The 18,040-nt window shown below is 36.0% G+C and overlaps 2 protein-coding genes across 2 annotated transcripts in view; one reads left to right on the top strand and one right to left on the bottom strand.

The window, feature by feature from the left end:
* Positions 1 to 219: 219 nt before the first annotated feature.
* On the bottom strand, positions 220 to 1,017 carry LOC306843404 (cocaine- and amphetamine-regulated transcript protein-like; the record flags this gene model as incomplete). Its single annotated transcript, XM_079374891.1, has 3 exons — positions 220 to 514; positions 681 to 764; positions 856 to 1,017. 3 exons carry the CDS (start codon positions 1,015 to 1,017, stop codon positions 407 to 409), a joined length of 354 nt encoding a protein of 117 aa, XP_079231017.1. The 3' UTR covers positions 220 to 406.
* Positions 1,018 to 16,174: 15,157 nt separating this feature from the next.
* LOC306885183 (ras GTPase-activating-like protein IQGAP1) overlaps positions 16,175 to 18,040 on the top strand; it is a 51,059-nt gene continuing 49,193 nt past the window's right edge. Inside the window, exon 1 of the mRNA XM_079441558.1 lies at positions 16,175 to 16,358. Coding sequence (XP_079297684.1) covers positions 16,313 to 16,358 — 46 coding nt within the window. The 5' untranslated portion in view covers positions 16,175 to 16,312. The remainder of the gene's footprint in view (positions 16,359 to 18,040) is intronic.

The following is an 18,040-nucleotide window of genomic DNA, read 5'->3' as shown; positions in this document are numbered from 1 at the left end:
GGTCCAAATTATTATTATTATTATTCCTTTTTTATTTTTTTACTGCAGGTCACCAGTTTGATATCACTAGAAGATAGCAATTAAACTTAAGCTTTTTTTTTTTATTAAACTTTTTTTTTAGTAAGATGCTTTTTACAGTGCAGAATGTTTTTTGTTCATATGCCACCACAAAACATTTATTATAGACTACTAACTAGAGGAAACACGCAGACTGCCTTAGAAAACAAACGTCCACACAGTTTATTCAGGTTTAATTACACATCAAGAGCAGCAAATAATTAAACAAGCTTTCAAATGCATCTGTTCTTCTCATTGCACTTCATAATCATAAAAATAGAAATCACATCATGTATAAATATCTGCAATATCATGTGTATATTTCCAATTCACAATCCATTTTTTATCTTTACAAACATTTCAGCAAAAAGTAATTGCAAAACGCTCCACGTGGACAGTCACACATTTTGCCGATTCTTGATCCTTTCCTGATGGCGCATTGCTCCCCAACATCGCACTGATGTGAAAGCAAAGCGTAAACGTTAGAGAAATCATTGTCAGCGTTTTGTTAAGAGCAAATGTAAATGGTAAATGTGTGATTTTAATCTGGTCATCGCCGTATTTTGCACTAGTTTAAATATCAAATAGCAAAAGACAAAAATCTCATGTTTTGTGCTACTCACTGTAGGAACGCGCCCAAACTTCTTTTCCCAGAGTGAGATGCGTTTACTCTGCAGTTTCTCCAGAACGTCATGTAAAGCCCCGAGCTGTGAACATGTTCAGGTATTTAATGTAAAATATTTTTAAAGAAGGGAACATCATTTGCTTTCTATGCGCCGAGAGTTACGCAATACTTACGAGCTGCTTCTCGTTGGTAAGATTCGGGTCCTTTGGGTAAAACTCTCTCAAAGCTCTCGTTTCTAAGTCGGATTCGTTGTCAAAGTCCATTTCAGCACCCTGAATGCAGGAGACCAGCACAGCGCATGCCATCGCTGTGGTCCAGAGTTTGGAGCTCTCCATGGTCACAGCCAAGTCTGAACGCGTCCTCTGCACTGAGATTCAAGTGAACACTCACTTCCCGCGGTCCAATCACCTTATATCTGCTCCGCTGACACACCACTCACTCGCTCCTTCTTTTGCTCCACCTTACACATTGATTTTTGTCCATGCGTAATAAGGACGCCGACGATGACTCATTGCGTAAAGCTGGCGAGTTTATGTCCAAAACAAGACAGAAAGACGTCTGAGGGGAGAAAAACAAGTCTTATGCTGGAAATGTTTACAAATTATTATATGATTTTGTTTTTGTCAAGTTGGATACATAAAAAGCAGTATGAAACAGATTTCAGATCCACTTTGGAAAAGGGAAGATGGGGCTAGTTATAACACTGTTTACATCAGGTTTATTTTTGTAAATTACTTTATATCTAGCTACAAAACACTTCTAAACATTTCCACCAGTACTAATGTAGAGGAAAGAAGATACAGTTATTCAAACATTAAGCCATTAAAAGTGCCTAAAGCCAGTTAGAACCAGCCAACAGTCTGGGAGAAAATGTATATGACTGGATCTGGTTTAAACTGGATATTTTCAACACTAAACAATAAATAAAACAGCAAAATGTGACATTTGAAACATCACTTTTTACCCAACCTGCAATTTATGAAAATAATGTTGTTCAGAGAACATATTTTTTATAAGTTTCAGTTAAAATCTAAATACTGTGCACGCTTGTTACCCAACAGCTTTAGTAAAGTATTATGATAATAAGGCAAATTAGTCTATTAAAGAATTAGAATAAAAAATAAAATAAAAATCCCCATGTGACAATTTACCCCACTCTTTCTTCCATGGATGACATTAATGTAGCTATTTGGAATATATTTTAAAAACAATTCCAGTGACAAATTATTTGAAAGAGGCCCACTTTATCTGTATTCACTTAACAAAAACAGTGCATTTAAGTTTAGGATGACCATAATACTTATTTTTAGTAATGGAAGAATGTACACATTTGTGATAAAGATGGTGAAGCTTAAGTGTCCCTCTACCAGCTGTCCTGCTTGCATTCATCTCAGGTTTGTCAGCTTTTTGTGTAGCAGGCACAGCCTTTATTGAAAAAGGAACATCAGTAGCTTGCCAAAAAGAAAATCTGCAAAAGACCAGGACAAAATAAAAAAATGCTATTTTCTTATATTTAATGTCCTGTACACAAGAATGGAGTTAGTTAATATATGTTCAATGTCCAACAAATTCATTTAGAAGTGGCTGCTATAAAAGATGCTTGTCCATTTTTGTTGATTAATCCTATTCTAGGCACAGAATGTGTTATTTGTTGTTTCCTGCTGATTACTGCAAAGCCAAGCCTCGCTTTGATCCGGTCTTAGTTGCTTCATGAGGATCTTTTGTCGGTTAGAGGCAGGAATCAAACCAGGTCCGTCTAACTGCTCTGTGGGCTGCATGAGTCATATCATTCCAATTACCACATGTATTATTGCCTGTCAGAAACTTTTCCCTCAGCACGGTTACCTGTTTATTAATACGACCACTGTCGGGGTAGTTTTGCTCACCACTCACGTCAAATGAGCTCTATTTTCATCTTCTTCCAAGAAATTTTTTTCAATTTTGCACAGGCAGATAGTTCATATGCATAAGGACGCATGTCAATGGTTTAACACCAGCAAAACATTTCGCTTTTCACGGTCATTATTCGCATAACATTTCTCCACACTGCTAAAATAAGGTCCTGAGGGTGTCATTCCTGTCAAAACAGTGTAGATCATTTTTGAAAAGATGATTACTGGATAGGACAGGATTGCCACAGGGTGTCAAATCCAGACCAAGTGTGAGAATGGCTGAAAGGATCATAACCTAAAATACACACCGGCAGTTGAAGTAAACTTCTCATAAGCATTGCTGCTGTTGTGCAGGCAGACTTCATTCACATGTTGACTTGACAGTTTATAAATGGTAGTTTGCTGTAATCTTTCAGTGTGACGGAGGTTTGCCACCCTCTAATAAGGTTTGGCTCTGATTTAAGTTGAGGAAATAACATATATTCTGCCAAACAACCACAACAAAGGAGGTCTGACATCTTTTAATAATAAACTCTCACCTTTAAGTTCCCATTAAGATTATTGGCCTCTAGAAACAAGCTTCCTGAACCACTGAAGGAGGTTGTTTGTATATGCAGTGAAGAAGAAGATGGGTTTTGTCCTTTGAAGGCAAATCTCAAAGAAGATGCAGGGGTGTTGTGTGGGAGAGATCGGAATTCATTATCTTCCTGACTTATCTAAGTATTCTTCCGAACTCTAAGATCCTGGCACCTTTGTTTTGGTTCAAAGATGTTTGTTTTCTCCTTTGGCTGGCATGTCGATGACCTCCCACCTTTTTTCTACCTTATGAATCCTCCTGAGAGAGTCAAATTACTTGAGCCGGAAAGACCCTGCGTTGGAATTGATTTTGTGTGGGTGTGTGATTTCCCTCTTCCCTCAGGTGATCAAGTTAAGTGCATTACGGCCTAATTGCCTCTCTAATGTTGAAAAATCATAAGTGAATTAAGACCTGACATTCAAGTCACATTTACCTACCATGAAGGTTCATATATGACTCTCCAGCCAGTCATCAGCAGTTGTTATGATGATCTGATTGCTTAAAAATATATTGGAAGAAGAAAAAGGATTAAAAATAGTATTATAAACTATGTATTAGCATAAATCTGTGCATTAATAGTGGTGATTTTTCAATGATGCTTTCTGGAGGTTGTCAGTAGGTGGCGACAAGTGTTTATATAAGTAAGTCATTGAATCGCTCATTCAACCAATTAATTCAAAACACTGATTTAATCAGGAATGATGGAATTAATTGGGCCTATTTCAGGCTAAGTGTATCCCAACATCACATTCAGGAACTCATGTGCCCCAAAAGTTTGAGATTTCTAGTGTAAGTTGGTAATTTGGCAGTAACCCGTAATGAAACATAAAGAGTTGCACATTGTATTGTATTGGTGCAGATATTAATCTTTTGTACAGTGTTTGCAACTGCTTTTTATGACTTAATTAGAAGCATCACATTTACGAGATTCTTTTATCTGTTACATAGGGAACTACCGAACAGACATTTAGAGGTCAGATATTTTAAAATGCAAAGTATAACAAATCTAAATAACTAAATAAAGCTCTGTTGATGTAAGTAGGTCCTATTGGATAATCAAAGGCTGTAAGTACATTTACAATCGTAAAAATCTCACCCTAATGTTGTTCCAAATCCGTAAGTCTCTCGTGCATCTTCAAAACACTAATTCATTTCATTTGGATGAAATCCGAAAGCTTTCTGACTCTGCATAGACAGGAACAGAACTACCACATTCAAGGCACAGAAACGTAGTAAGGATATCCATGTTAAAATTGTCCATGTGACATCAGCGGTTTAACCAAAATATTATGAAGCTACGAGAATACTTTTTGTGCGCAAAGAAATACAATTCTCGTAGCTTCATAAAATTACTGTTGAACCACTATTTTACCTATGTCCTTACTACGTTTTTACCACAAAACATTTCAGTTCCGTTGCTTCCGTTTCATCAAAAATATCTTAATTTGTGCTCCAAAGATGAATGAAGGTTTTACAGGTTTGGAATGACATGAGGGTTTTGTAATTAATAACAGAATTTAAATTTTTGGGTGAACTAACCCTTTAATGCCCACTTGAATATACAGAAAATAGTAGTGCAAAACTGGTCAAGTGCAAAGACTGCAAGTGTAAGTATTGTGTTAGGTATTGTGTCTTTATGAGTGAGTCACTGAATCATTCCCTCAACAAGTCATTTAAAAACACATATTCTTTCAATAACGAAACACCACTGTGTAACTACTTTCTTGGTGAACCAAAACTAGACGATGTATTCTTTCAAAAATGTAAGTTACTCAATATTAAACTCTTCTTTGTTGAACTGAATAAAACTAAAATCACACTCGCTACTCATGCTAAGGGCAGTCAGAGCTGTGATTAAATTCAGAAGAATATTTCTTAATCAAATCTGGTTTATAAAGGATAATAAAAACACGCAGTTTTAGAGCTTCAGCAGAGCAACAGGGGGCTTGATAACTGAGAGAGAGGAAAGATTTGCATCTGAACTGTCAATTACTTGGAGGGCTGTAACACTTTACCACAGCGCCAGAGGTCCCTTGTTAGTGCCAGACCCTCATTTGTCAGTGCACAACACAGACTCCCCATTATGTCATAGGGAGGGAGTCAACACTCAGACCCTAAACACAAGCCAAACAGTTACACTTCAGACAGCCTTTAGATCCCAAAACCCCAAAATGGAGCTGATAAATGTGACTCAAATCAGTTAATCAAGCTGTGAAGTGGCCAGCGGCTTATATTAGATGTCAGCTTGGTGAGAGACACAGAATCAGGTCACTTCATTGTGCAGCAAAGATTATCTCATGTGTCAGTGACGGCCACACTCCAGTCCACTGATTGCATCAGTCATTAGGCTAACAGCAGAAGCTTTGCCTGTTAGTGTGTTTCCTTAACAGATGCATCCATCAATATCCAGGGTCTTTCTTGTTGTCATGTACTCAGTATTAGAATCACTATAGCTATTATTATGCAAGCTGTTACAGCAGCAAGAGCCTGTTTGTACTGGAACTGGCCTGTCTCACCTCTATCAGAAATATTCTCTAGAGCGCAAATGAGATGGTCAAGCACAAAGCAAAAGAGTAATTTGAGTGTTTCAGGGCAAAGAATGATAAATAAGAGCCAAACAAGATGATCAGATGTGAACGAGCTTGTTTGATTGCAAAGTCTGTATTCGGCCTGTCATACCTAAGGAGAAGATTAAAGCGAAAAAGTACACAGAGCAAAGGGTATGATACGCTTCTTTAAATAACAACGTGCAACGTTCTGTTCCTGCAGGTTTGGTAGGGGATCTTGAGCTCATGTGTAATCATCTGTCTTTTAATAATTCTTTCATGCTTTCTGTTTAAGTTGATGAATTATTAAACCCTTCCATTTACATCTTTGCTTCTGAGGGATCGAAACAGCAGTGTGTAGCCCTTGAAGAATGAACAAGCATTGTTGACTTTAATGGGATTGACATTTGTCTTGTTAAAATGTTTATTCTTAACTGATGTTGTCACATGCATATTGCATTGGTTTTATTTGTTCTGCTAAATTGTCCTTGTGTCACTTCAAATACAGAAAGGGAAAGCTTTTCTACATCCACACTTTTCTGCTTGGGGCAAAAAGCATCAGTGATATATTCACAAAATTGTTAGAAAGGCTGTCCGCACATACCGAGGTCTGCAGTCTGAGTTGTTGTGCGTCATTGTGAGGTAATTAGGGGTCTTTGAAAAATCCGCCTCTACTCGTCCCTGCCTACAAAGCTTTATTTGTTCTGATGAGGAGTTGCTTATATCCGTAATTGCACTGTATAGCTATCGTGTGTGTGGCATTAAGCTTTATAATATTGCTTAACAACTCCACTTCCATTCCACCCACTTTCTTCAAATCCATTTTTAGACAAAAACTTCACATCTTTAAGCTAACGCCAACATAACAGAATAAAGCAGGCTGAGGGGGACAGAAAATGCCAAGAAATTGAAAGGAAGAACTTTGGGTGACTTCTATGGTAAATATTAATAGAGGAATTCTTTAGAGAAAACTGCTGTGTCACAGACCTCTTAAAACTCAAACTTGCTTGAAAATTAAACTATATAATCATTGGCAAAGAGAGTTTTATAATAATAATTCTAATCATTTACATTTTTATAAAGACCTTTTAAAACACAAACTTCCTTAAAATATATTATGTATGTTACTTTCATATTGTTCAGCTGCTCTATTTCAAGTTGTTCAATTATTTCATATATGTTTAGTTGCTCTATATAAATATATATGTGCACACATTTATAAATAGATTTTTAAATAATTTTTATTTGTGTTTGTATTCTAAAATTTTATAATAATAATTTTAGTTAATATAATAATTTACATTTAGATAAAGACTTTTTAAAACAAATTTGCTAAAAAATGAAACTGTAAAAATCTCATATATATATATATATATATATATATATATATATATATATATATATATATTGTAGGATTGTAGGTGGGGGGAGTGAATGTCCAGCGCTCTCTCCACCCTCAATACCACGACTGAGGTGCCCTTGAGCAAGGCCCCGAACCCCCAACTGCTCCCTGGGCGCTGCAGCATAAATGGCTGCCCACTGCTCCGGGTGTGTGTTCACGGTGTGTGTGTGTGTGTTCACTGCTGTGTGTGTGCACTTTGGATGGGTTAAATGCAGAGCACGAACTCTGAGTATGTGTCACGATACTTGGCCGTATGTCACTTCACTCTATATATATATATATATATATATGCACACATACTCATACACACATAAATAACTAAATTTACAAATATTTATATAGTGCCTTTAAATATAGGCTAATATATAAGTAACACATGCATATATAAATGTATACAATATTTAAATTTTATATTGAAAATATTAATGTGTGTGTCACATATCCTGTCCATGCATTTCCGTTTGCTCACCACCAGATGTCGTCTTCTCTTTACATTGCCTATCACACCAACCCAGACTTTTACATATCACTCCAGACTACAGTTCCCATGATCCATTGCACTGATTGCACACACACAGCTGAATGCACTGATTACACATACACAGCTGAATCCATTTATAAGCCTTGGACTTCCTCCTTTAGATCGCTGAGTATTAGCGTATATCACTCTTCTAGCAATAGCTACACTACGGAGCCATTTCACGTTTCCAGTCCTAGTTTTCTAGTCTAAGTCTAGTCATTTCGTGTTGTCTTGTTGTTTCCTGTTTCCTGACCTCCTGCCTGTGTATCTTGGATTACCCCTTTGCCTGCTGTTTCGGACTGTTTGTACCTCACTTGGACTGTTGCTCGTGTACCTGGATTATCTCGTTGCCTTGCCCTGTTGGATATTGTTTGCTGATCGAAGACCCACGCTTGTCCTAGGATTACTCTTTGTCTTGCCTGTGTTGTACCTGTTTGCCATTATTGATTCCATGCCTGTTTCATGATCACGTCTCTTAATAAAGATTTGTGCATGGATCCGTACGTCTCGCGTCTCATCGGCTCCGTAACAGTGTGTTTATATATATATATATATATATATATATATATACAGTGTAGGGAAGGTTCCTTTGGAAATGTAATAAATTACAGATTACAAGCTACTCTACTGAAAATGTAATTAGAAGTGTAACTTTTCAATTACTTTATTAAAGTAATGTAACTGATTACATTCGATTACTTTTTGATTACTTTTCTAAATTTCTAATGTTTTCAACCTTTAATCATTTTCAAACATGTAAACTAGGCAGCGTTAACCCTACAGTAGTAGCTACTCAACACTGATTACTGTCAGACTTTCGAAATCCTTCATCACTTTAATTAAAATTACAATATTTTAAAGGAGACATTGGATGCAAAATATCTTCATTTGCATATAAATGTGTCACCCTACAATGATAAAAATGAACTCCCTTTTTTTAATCCCCCCAAAACCTGAACAGTCTCAATTATCAAGCCATTTTTATTTTGGAGTGAATACCAGCACTCTCTTCCACCTTCAGTACCACGACTGAAGTGAGACCCTTTAGCAAGGCACCAAACCCCCAACTGCTCCCCGGGCGCCGCAGCAATAGGGCTGCCCACTGCTCCGGGTGTGTGCTCACGGTGTGTGTGTGTTCACTGCTGTGTGTGTGCACTTGGATGGGTTAAATGCAGAGCACGAATTGCAAGTATGGGTCACTATACTTGGCCACACGTCACTTCTGTTCACTTTTCCAGATTTAAAATCATAAAAAAAAATTGTTTAATATCTATGATACTGTTTTTGAAATCAAATATATGCATAACTACGACAGGAAACATTGGAATCTAACAATGTTTTAGAAAAAATAGTTCATCTTAAAAAATAAAGCATATACATAAACCCATATAGGAAATATAAGAGTTATCGGATAAGCATGTTATAAGCTTCTGAAACATTGGTGAAACTAATGTAATGTTGTAAATGCTCAGTCCATATGATATTCTCTCAGACAGAACTAGTGAGCCTCAGATGCCTCTTCTGAAAGCAAGGTTCCTGTCATCTTCACAGCTGCCAGGAAGAAATCAGGACAGGTTTGGGTGGCTTGTTACAGAGGGAAGATGATCTTCAAGATACAAAGGGGATAGAATGAGTGTCAGCCGAGCAGCCTTTAGATGGACTGCAAGTATCTCTTTAAGTGACTCAAGGAAGCTGTTCATTAACCCACCACACAAATGTCATGTCAAGCAACATCCTCTCCATCAATAAATTGAGTTTCCATAATCCAATGAGCATTTATTTGAAAAACAAGCACTTCTTCATTTTGCCAGACTCCACCAGCTCCGCAGAAGCATAATTACACAGCATAAATAATTAAAGAAGTGAGCAGCTGATTATTGCAGACTTAATGAGTCACTCAGTCTCTCACTAACTGCTTCCCTCCGCCGAGGACTGATAAAGACATGGGAAGAGATGGCTTCAGTTCTGAAGAGTACAGTGGTGTTGTGTTATCTTACCCTGCTGGAATGTCTCACTTCTGATGTTTGCAATTTCATAATTATACGTTTTATGGAATTATGAGCCGGATATCAGATCTCGACTGTATTTGCTTTTCACCCATTTAATAGCGTTTGAGGAGGCTAAAAAAAAATGGAAATGAACATTTGGATGACTTGAATACAGTTCAGAACTGTCAGTTCCTTTGTTCAAAACCAAACATTATTAAGGGTCAGATAAAAATCTCATTATGTTCCTTATAAAGGAGGCTCAGTAATATCTTAGTTTTTTTAAATTAGGTATTGTTGAGCATTTGAAACATTATTAATCTGACCTTGTAAAATGGACTATATTATGCAATAAAAGAGCTAAGGGTAGACTCGATGTTGACGATAAGTAAACAAATAATGCCCTCTAGTGCTCAATGAAAATAACGAATAGGCTACCAATTAAAAACGACACTTGTTTTAGATTCATAGGACAAAGTAGGCTACTTCATGTTATTTAACTTGAAGCAATGAGGGAAACAATATTTTGTAAAAACACATTAAAAAAAGGTCTCATATTGTACATGCTGTGCTGCAAATGATGTGATGGCCAGACCCATTCAGAAAATATTTTCTTCAAAATGTATTTCAGAGGCAAGAAAAATCCATTTCCAATCTTACAGTAGGCTGTCCTACAGGCTAAATTAACCACCTAGAGATTTAGAATGATTTAATCATGTTTGATATTTGTTGAACATTTAATGTATGTTCATTCTGTTCATTATATATATAGGCTTATATATGAACTATGGAAGCCCGTTTCCGCCACTGAATAATAAAAAAAAATATTGCGACTTTTTATCTCACAATTCTGACTTTTTTCTCAACTTCTCAATTCTCGAGTTTATATCACAATTCTGAGAAAAAAGTCAGAATTTCGAGAAAAAAAAGAATTGTGAGTTTCTATCTCGCAGTTCTGACTTTAATATCAGAATTGCGACTTTATGTCTCGCAATTGCGAGTTTATATCTCAGAATTCAGACTTTTTAACTCGCAATTGGGAGTTTATATCACGCAATACTGAGAAAAAAAAGTCAGAATTGCGAGTTTGTCATCGTCAAAACATAATACAACAACCGTTCGGGGACATCCAGTCTTTCAGTCCAAAGGAAGTGCCAAGTCCTTCAACAAAGTCATTGCTCTTATTGCTTTTATGTTAGTAGAGAACTGAATAGAATCAAAATACATTTTCATTTAAAGTTTGAATCCACTCGTACGATTTTGTACAACCCTGCTGAAAAAACCAGCTAACACCAGCCTAAGCTGGCCAGGCTGGTTTTAGCTGGTCTCCCAGCCTGGTCATAGCTGGTTTATCAGGCTGGTTTAAGCTGGTTTTTTTCAGCAGGGAATTTGTCTAAATCCCAGTGACTGGTAGGTTTAGGGGTGTGGTCAGGTGTAGGTCACTCGTACAAATTCATACGAATTGGCAACTCGTAAAATACGCACGATTTAGCAAAAATCGAATGAATTTGTCTGGCCACTGAAAAAAACAAACTGAAACTGACAAGCACGAGGGTCCGAGGTTGATACAGAGAGCACACGTTCTCCTACTGCCATACATTTCATTATACAAGAATGAAATACTTTGAAAACTTCCCCACTTCATTCCACATGTCAGACAACCTTCAGAAAAAGATCAAATGCAGGTGTTACTGAGGGTGGACAGTCATCAAGCATCTGTCACAGCAGGACTCAAATGAGCTGAACACCCTCAGAAACCAATTACTGCTATGATCTTCATTTTCAACAGTTAGCTGTACCAGAATATTTTCAGTTATCTGTAACAGAATGTTCTTAATGTTCATTACTGTCTTTTTGAACGTTTATTTGATTCTATTTTAATTATTATTCTTTATTATTATTTATATTACCAATACTCATTTGATTTGTTCCCCTCTGTCACAGTTTTTATTGTGTGCACTAATATTTGGACAATGTTTAAAGCAATCACACCAGTAAAGTATGTTGAAAATAATTGGAATAGTGATTAAATAGTTCATTTACTATTTAAATTACTATCTATTTACTAATAACTAAATATTGAATGTGCATCAATACGGATATCTATCTTGTGAAGAATGATGACATAAACTGCAGTTAGCAGCTGAAAGAATAGTGAGTTACCATCCAACTAATTAAGCAAACAAAGAAAAGCATTTAATTTGTGTTTTCTCAATAAAAGAACTGTAGGCATACTGCTGAAATCCTTTTGCTTTGATGAAGTGTGTGCAAAGAACCAAAACGCTCCCAATTCTCAGCTGATGCAATGTATTATAAATACTGTTGGCTTCTATGAATCAAAGAATGTGCTTTTGCAATCCCTTGTTGGTGATGGATCATTTTCATGCTGTATTAAAGCCTGTGAAAAGTGACATAAGAAATTGTGCGGTGATAGAAATATAGATGCTGAGGTCTAGTTAAAGTCCTGCTCACAGGTAGTTTAATAATATTACAGATGTATTTTCCAACACTAAAGCATCTGTCATAAACAAGTGATGAAAAAATTGCCAAACATTTAAATTTTTTAATAACATATTGCAAACATGCCTCTCTAAAGGCATTAACTGTATTGCTCTGAGTGTTTAATCAGATTGCCAGAAATATTATGAGCAACAAACATGCTGAAAACAAGTAATCACCTCGTCATTATGGGTCATTATGTGGTTAAACAATGTAATTAGCATGTCAGAGTAAATCAAATCTCACTGTTTATGTTATGTTTATGTCAAACTGTAATGTACTAAATATAATGCAATTTCAAGAAAGATTTTTCTGCACAACAACCATCATTGTCCAGTGAATAAAATATGCATTTAAATATATTAAAAGCATATATTAATTTCAAGTCCTGGAAAAAAAAAACCTTTACAGGAATGAAAACTGAAGAACAAAACAACAAAGTTGTGAAGCAAGTTTAGTATTACACCCTAATATAATTCAATGAAACACTGGAACAATGAATAATTCAGTGGTTTGGCTCATGACTAACAGGTTCAACATATTTATTTAGGGGTCATTAAAGTGCCAGAGTCCGTGTTTATAACACAGGACACCTAAATAATGCACCACTGTATCTCGAGGGGACAATTTCACGAAATGGAAAAGAAAGTTGCACTCTTAACTACCAATATATTGACTGTGTGTTTTCTCCAGGGAAACATTCATGCTTTAGTCTTGTTACAGAGCCTTACAAGTCATACAGCTAAATGCAAGTCATGCATAAATGACAACATCCAGCACCGAAGAATAGTTTATAATCTTTAATCATTCATCAGCACAAAGTGTCTAAGAAAGGTTCAAATAAAGGTAGGCCTTTTACTTTCTATTTCACAGGGAGTCATAATAACCATATTTAGTTCATTTGTTGGACTTATAAAGTATCATGTTAGTTTGCTTGAATATCCCCATGTACAACATTTAATATGTTGTAGGCTTGATTGTGACAGGTGTCAGCAGAGAAAACGTATTTTGTATATTTCGGCAGGATAATGTAAGAAATAGCAAAGTCTCAGATGGTATACCATCTTACATCTGGTATGTTGTACCTGCCTAACAATATGTTTTTTTATTGTACCTCAGAGGGCATTGTTGTTTAGATCAATTGGGACAGGGCCTAGATTGCACCGAGTAACTATTGAACCCCTGGGTTTTACCATGATTGACTGTAATCAAGAGAAACTAAACCCAAACGTTAAGGCCTGGATGCCCTCATGAACTGAAATTCTGTGAACACTACATTCTGTGAACTATACTAACATCATTTTTATTGTCTTGGCAGAAAGCATTTAGGATAAATATCACTATTATTCCTAAAGGCAATAAAACTACAGGGTCTTTAAATTAGTGACTTTCTAGTTCATTGACTTCTGATGTGCATCTGTAGCCAGTGATTCACATTTTGCAATTTTGCACTTTATACTTCTCATTTTCTGTAGACTAAATTATTGCATATATTTTGGCAAATCGATTTGTGATGGGGTTGCATGTTCCAATCTAGCTCACAGTGAGAATACGAATTACATTGCCCATAATGCATTTAGCTTGCCTATTTGTATAGCCCCACCCTCTATCACTGTCTGAAGAGAAACACCTCTGCTGGCTGAACATCCTTGTCTAAGGTGTGTGTGTGTGTATATGTGTATATATATATATATATATATATATAGAGTGGAAAATTGTCATAATATAGAGGTATATAATTAATTGATCTACAAGATTTCAGTACACTGGAACTCATGTAACCACTAAAAAAATAAATATATATATATTTTTTATACACCTCTCTAATTTATATGTAGGTGAAGACATAAACTATCATTATTGAGTCACTATGAAAGAAAAGTACAATCCATTCCATTTTCAGACTCAATTTATAATCCAGCTGCTTGTGTTCAGTTTGAATATTTGCTGAAATAACTTTTTAAATGCTACTTTCAAAGCTATTTCAGAACTGGTAAATACTGATACTAATATTTTTTGTTTGTTTGTTTGTTAGTGGTGTATTAAACAGCTGCATAATTCATGAGGACAATAAGATGAAAAATATCTATGTTTATTGATAACACAAGACAACTATTAAAAATATTAATGAATAAACACATTAAACCCATGCTTTGCTATTGCTTGTCATGCTGCATTTTGATGAATGCTTATCGTAGACCTTGCACAAGTGATTCAGAAAACAGATTTCCACCTATACTGCCTCTTTCGGGCGCATGACTTTACAGCTTCAGGAAAGAATTATGGATTTGCTGCTTTTTTAATGACCTCTGACACATTCACACAATTTCCCAAAGCGTGGACCCAGTCTTATGGCCAGCGGGACCCCAGAGCACACTGAAGAGAGAGAGACAAAGAAAGATCAGATGTGAAGATCATAATCAAGTTTGTTTTGAAGCAAACCTTTAATAACTTCTAATATGATGAAATGAGGATATCAAAGAGATGGAGCAAACTTTACCTGTGGAATGCTGCGTTTTTCTGAAGATGGCAAATGAGGCTGATATCTTCCCAGAAGTGCAGTCATAGCCTTGACCTATGCAAAAACATAGGTAGGCTATAAGAAATTGAATATGAAATATATTTTTATTTATGAATAAAAATATATTAAAATATAGCCTAAATGTAAACACAAACAAGTTTGACACTTCACCAACCAATTATTCAGTGTTTTGTTTACAGACAATTGGCCAATATATAAAAATGTAGGCACGCTACAGAGAAAAATAAACAAACATAAAAATATATTTTATTTGGTAGCCTACTCACCAATTCGTTCTCTGTTTCCTGCTGGAACAGCTATGTGTCATCTGTGAGTTCTTGGGAAGTTTGTCCAGATATTTAGATAAGTTTGTCCAATATTTCTGGTTGTTCAGCTGCCTGGTCACAGTCACAGCACACTGAGGTGTAGAGGAGGGTCGGGCAACTTAGTAAACAGGGACTACTTAACAGTTCACAGGCTCTTTTATAAACTGATATGCCCCGCCCTGACTTCGGTTAATGGATAATATCGGGTCAGCTATTGGGTAAAGGATATCCTATTTATTTGTTGACGCTGAGACTAGAGCACAAACAAGCAGGTTATTGCATGTTCAATAGGTAATTCTCATGCATGCTCTCATATACTGTACCTTTGCAGGTGCACTGCAGCTGTTACATGTACTAACATTAATAGAATAGAATAGAATAGCAAAGCAAAATAACATTTTATGTATTATATAAAGAAAGGGAGGGGGGAAGCAATATTCCCATTTTGACATTTCGATTTACCCCTTAATATCTGGTACAATAGCCTATCGAGATTTAGCCTATTCATTGAAGTTAAATGAAGCTTGCACTGGTGTCCGATGGTCTTGAAGTATCTTGGAGACATTGCCACAGTTCAGTCTGTCTCAGTTTGTTCTGTTTCTTCGTGTCATTCCAGACAGACTGGATGATGATCAGATCTCTGTGTGGAGCACTGGCTGTTGTCAGACTCCTTGTGCAAACAAAAATCTCACTGGATTATTACAATTAATGGCAAAATGAATGTTTGGAAATGTAAACTGATATTCCCTACTGACACACTACAGCAAAGATAGAAATAACGGACTTAAAACCATTTTTTAGCTGGTGAAAAAAATACTAGTGTTCTAATAATTTTGGCCAACACTGTATAGGCTACTTTTATAGTCTAAACTGTACATACATACATTTCCTCTTTCTTAATATTTGTTTATTAACATAAGCAGTGTCAATATAATATAACACTACTTTATTGTGTTTAAAAAAAGTTACAATTAAATAAAATTACATTTAAATTTAATGTAATTTACATTATTTACATGTTTTTTAAAATTAAGTTTAATAATTTTTAATATAAATTATTTAAAATACAATTATTATCAATAATAATAATTATTAGTTATCCTAAGACCCCTTGGAAGCTTGCTGAGGCCCCCTGCTGGAGAATCCCTAAGTGCTGTGGAAGACTATGACCTATATGTGTGCAGTAGAGGGGGCTGCAGTCACAGTTAAAAGTTTTGAACTGATATTCTTGAAATGGGTGTTTCCTGAAACGCATACTTCAGGATTTAGGAAGGAACACGCCCATGACATCAGTGGGTTTTCAAGAAAGATCTGCATCGAGAACTCACAAGGAAATAAGTCTTGTAAAACTTTTGAGATAACATGTCAACTTCTGAGGAGACAGACGGTTTCCGTCCTAGATATGGATGTAAGTATTAATGCGTTTTCTTCAGGCGCTCTTCTGAAACGTGATGCTCAGTGTGTTACAAAAATGCTACTCGTTTTTATTTTATGCAAATGCTTTGATTCAAAGAGAGTGCCATTCAATTGACTTTTTTAGATGTTTTAAACAATTGCTCATTCTTTAATGCTCAAGTTTGCATTGGCATGCTTTACAACTTCCGCATTATAATACTGTATGTGCTGGGCACAACCGAGCGGGCTCACCTGGACAACTTGTCTGAACTGCCAAGCGTGTTGGTTTTAATGTAATTTTAAATACAGCATCGACATCCTCACTCTTTCTCTCTGCTGAACCGCAGTACTAATCTAGATTACATAAATTGAGCATCAAACGACTGTGCAAGGCCAATATTGCCTGGATATAGATCTGTAATCTAGACAAAACCGTTTTGTTTAGTAGTAAAATCTAGTCCACAACGAAGCTCTCAATCGCTCACCTAGAAGTGTTGTTTTTATTATAAGAAAACCATTCACGCTCCAATGAAGGTCAAACGAGACACTCAGTGACTCTATGTCTAGTAAAAAGCGTCTTTGTATCGCGCGCTACTATTTACTCCCCCCTGGCCTGAGTGAAACCTGCATTACTTTTTTAAGGAGTTAGTTACTTTGCTACTGTGAAGGCGGTTAACTGTTTCTGGAAAGAATACAGTTTCAGTGATCCATTTACTAGCCGACAGCTGCCAGACCACTTATTTTCTAAGCTTGAAATATAGGGTCTATTCCTTTAGTGTAGAGTAAAATGAATCATTTGAATCGGTGCACTAAAAGATTCGTTTAGATTCTCTCGCGGATTCGTTCAGAGCGCTTTCAGCAGTGGGTGGATACGAATCGCTTGACGTGTTATGAACGAGTCATCGAATCACTCACTCATCCGATTCGTTAAAAACACTTGGTTGGCTGAAACAAAGTTTTAAACTGCACAAGTTTTATCAAACTATACAGTCAAAATGATAGTCTAAGTAAATACAAAGTTTAATGAGTAAGTCACAGACTTTCAACCAGCTTTGAATTGTGCAGTGGTAGTAGTAGGCCAAATGTAGGTAATATTAAAGAAAAAAAAAATAATTCTGTGTTACTTGCACCAGGATATCCCCATTTATTCATCAGTAAAAGTTCTCTTGATGTAAAATGCGTTATCTGGTAGACTATTGTGAAAACTACAGATCATACTTCCACATTTGTGTGTCTCTGCTCAAGGACAGTTCGATTAAGCCTAGTGCATTATGGATGTTGAAGTTTCCCTACCGTTTTGGCAAAAAGAAAAGCCATAACCCTTTTTCTGTTTCGCCAGCGGTGAATTACACCTTCAAGTAATATCTTTAGGTGACTTTAATTTTCTATGTTATCAGTAAGTTTTACACATTCAGTGATTTATTCCGCCCACTTTCTTTGGTTTTTTGCAGGATTGACTTGTATGACAAACTAAGCAAACATTGTTTTTGTTAATGTAGGTGTTGTAGTTAATATTATCTGTTCACAAACTGTCACACTCGAATGAGAATGATTTGTACAGAAACAGATTGTTTCACAAATTAATGCCATATTTCACTTATTGTTTACAACTAGATATTACTTGTAGGGTAATGTAGGCTTGAGTCTGTTGACCTCTGAACAATCATTTAGTGGTTGAATCATATAATTTTATTA

The sequence above is a fragment of the Barbus barbus genome (genome assembly GCF_936440315.1).
Source record: "Barbus barbus genome assembly, chromosome: 1".
Taxonomy (NCBI): domain Eukaryota; kingdom Metazoa; phylum Chordata; class Actinopteri; order Cypriniformes; family Cyprinidae; genus Barbus; species Barbus barbus.
Note: the sequence above shows the minus strand (reverse complement) of the source record. Positions and strands in the feature narration are given on the sequence as shown.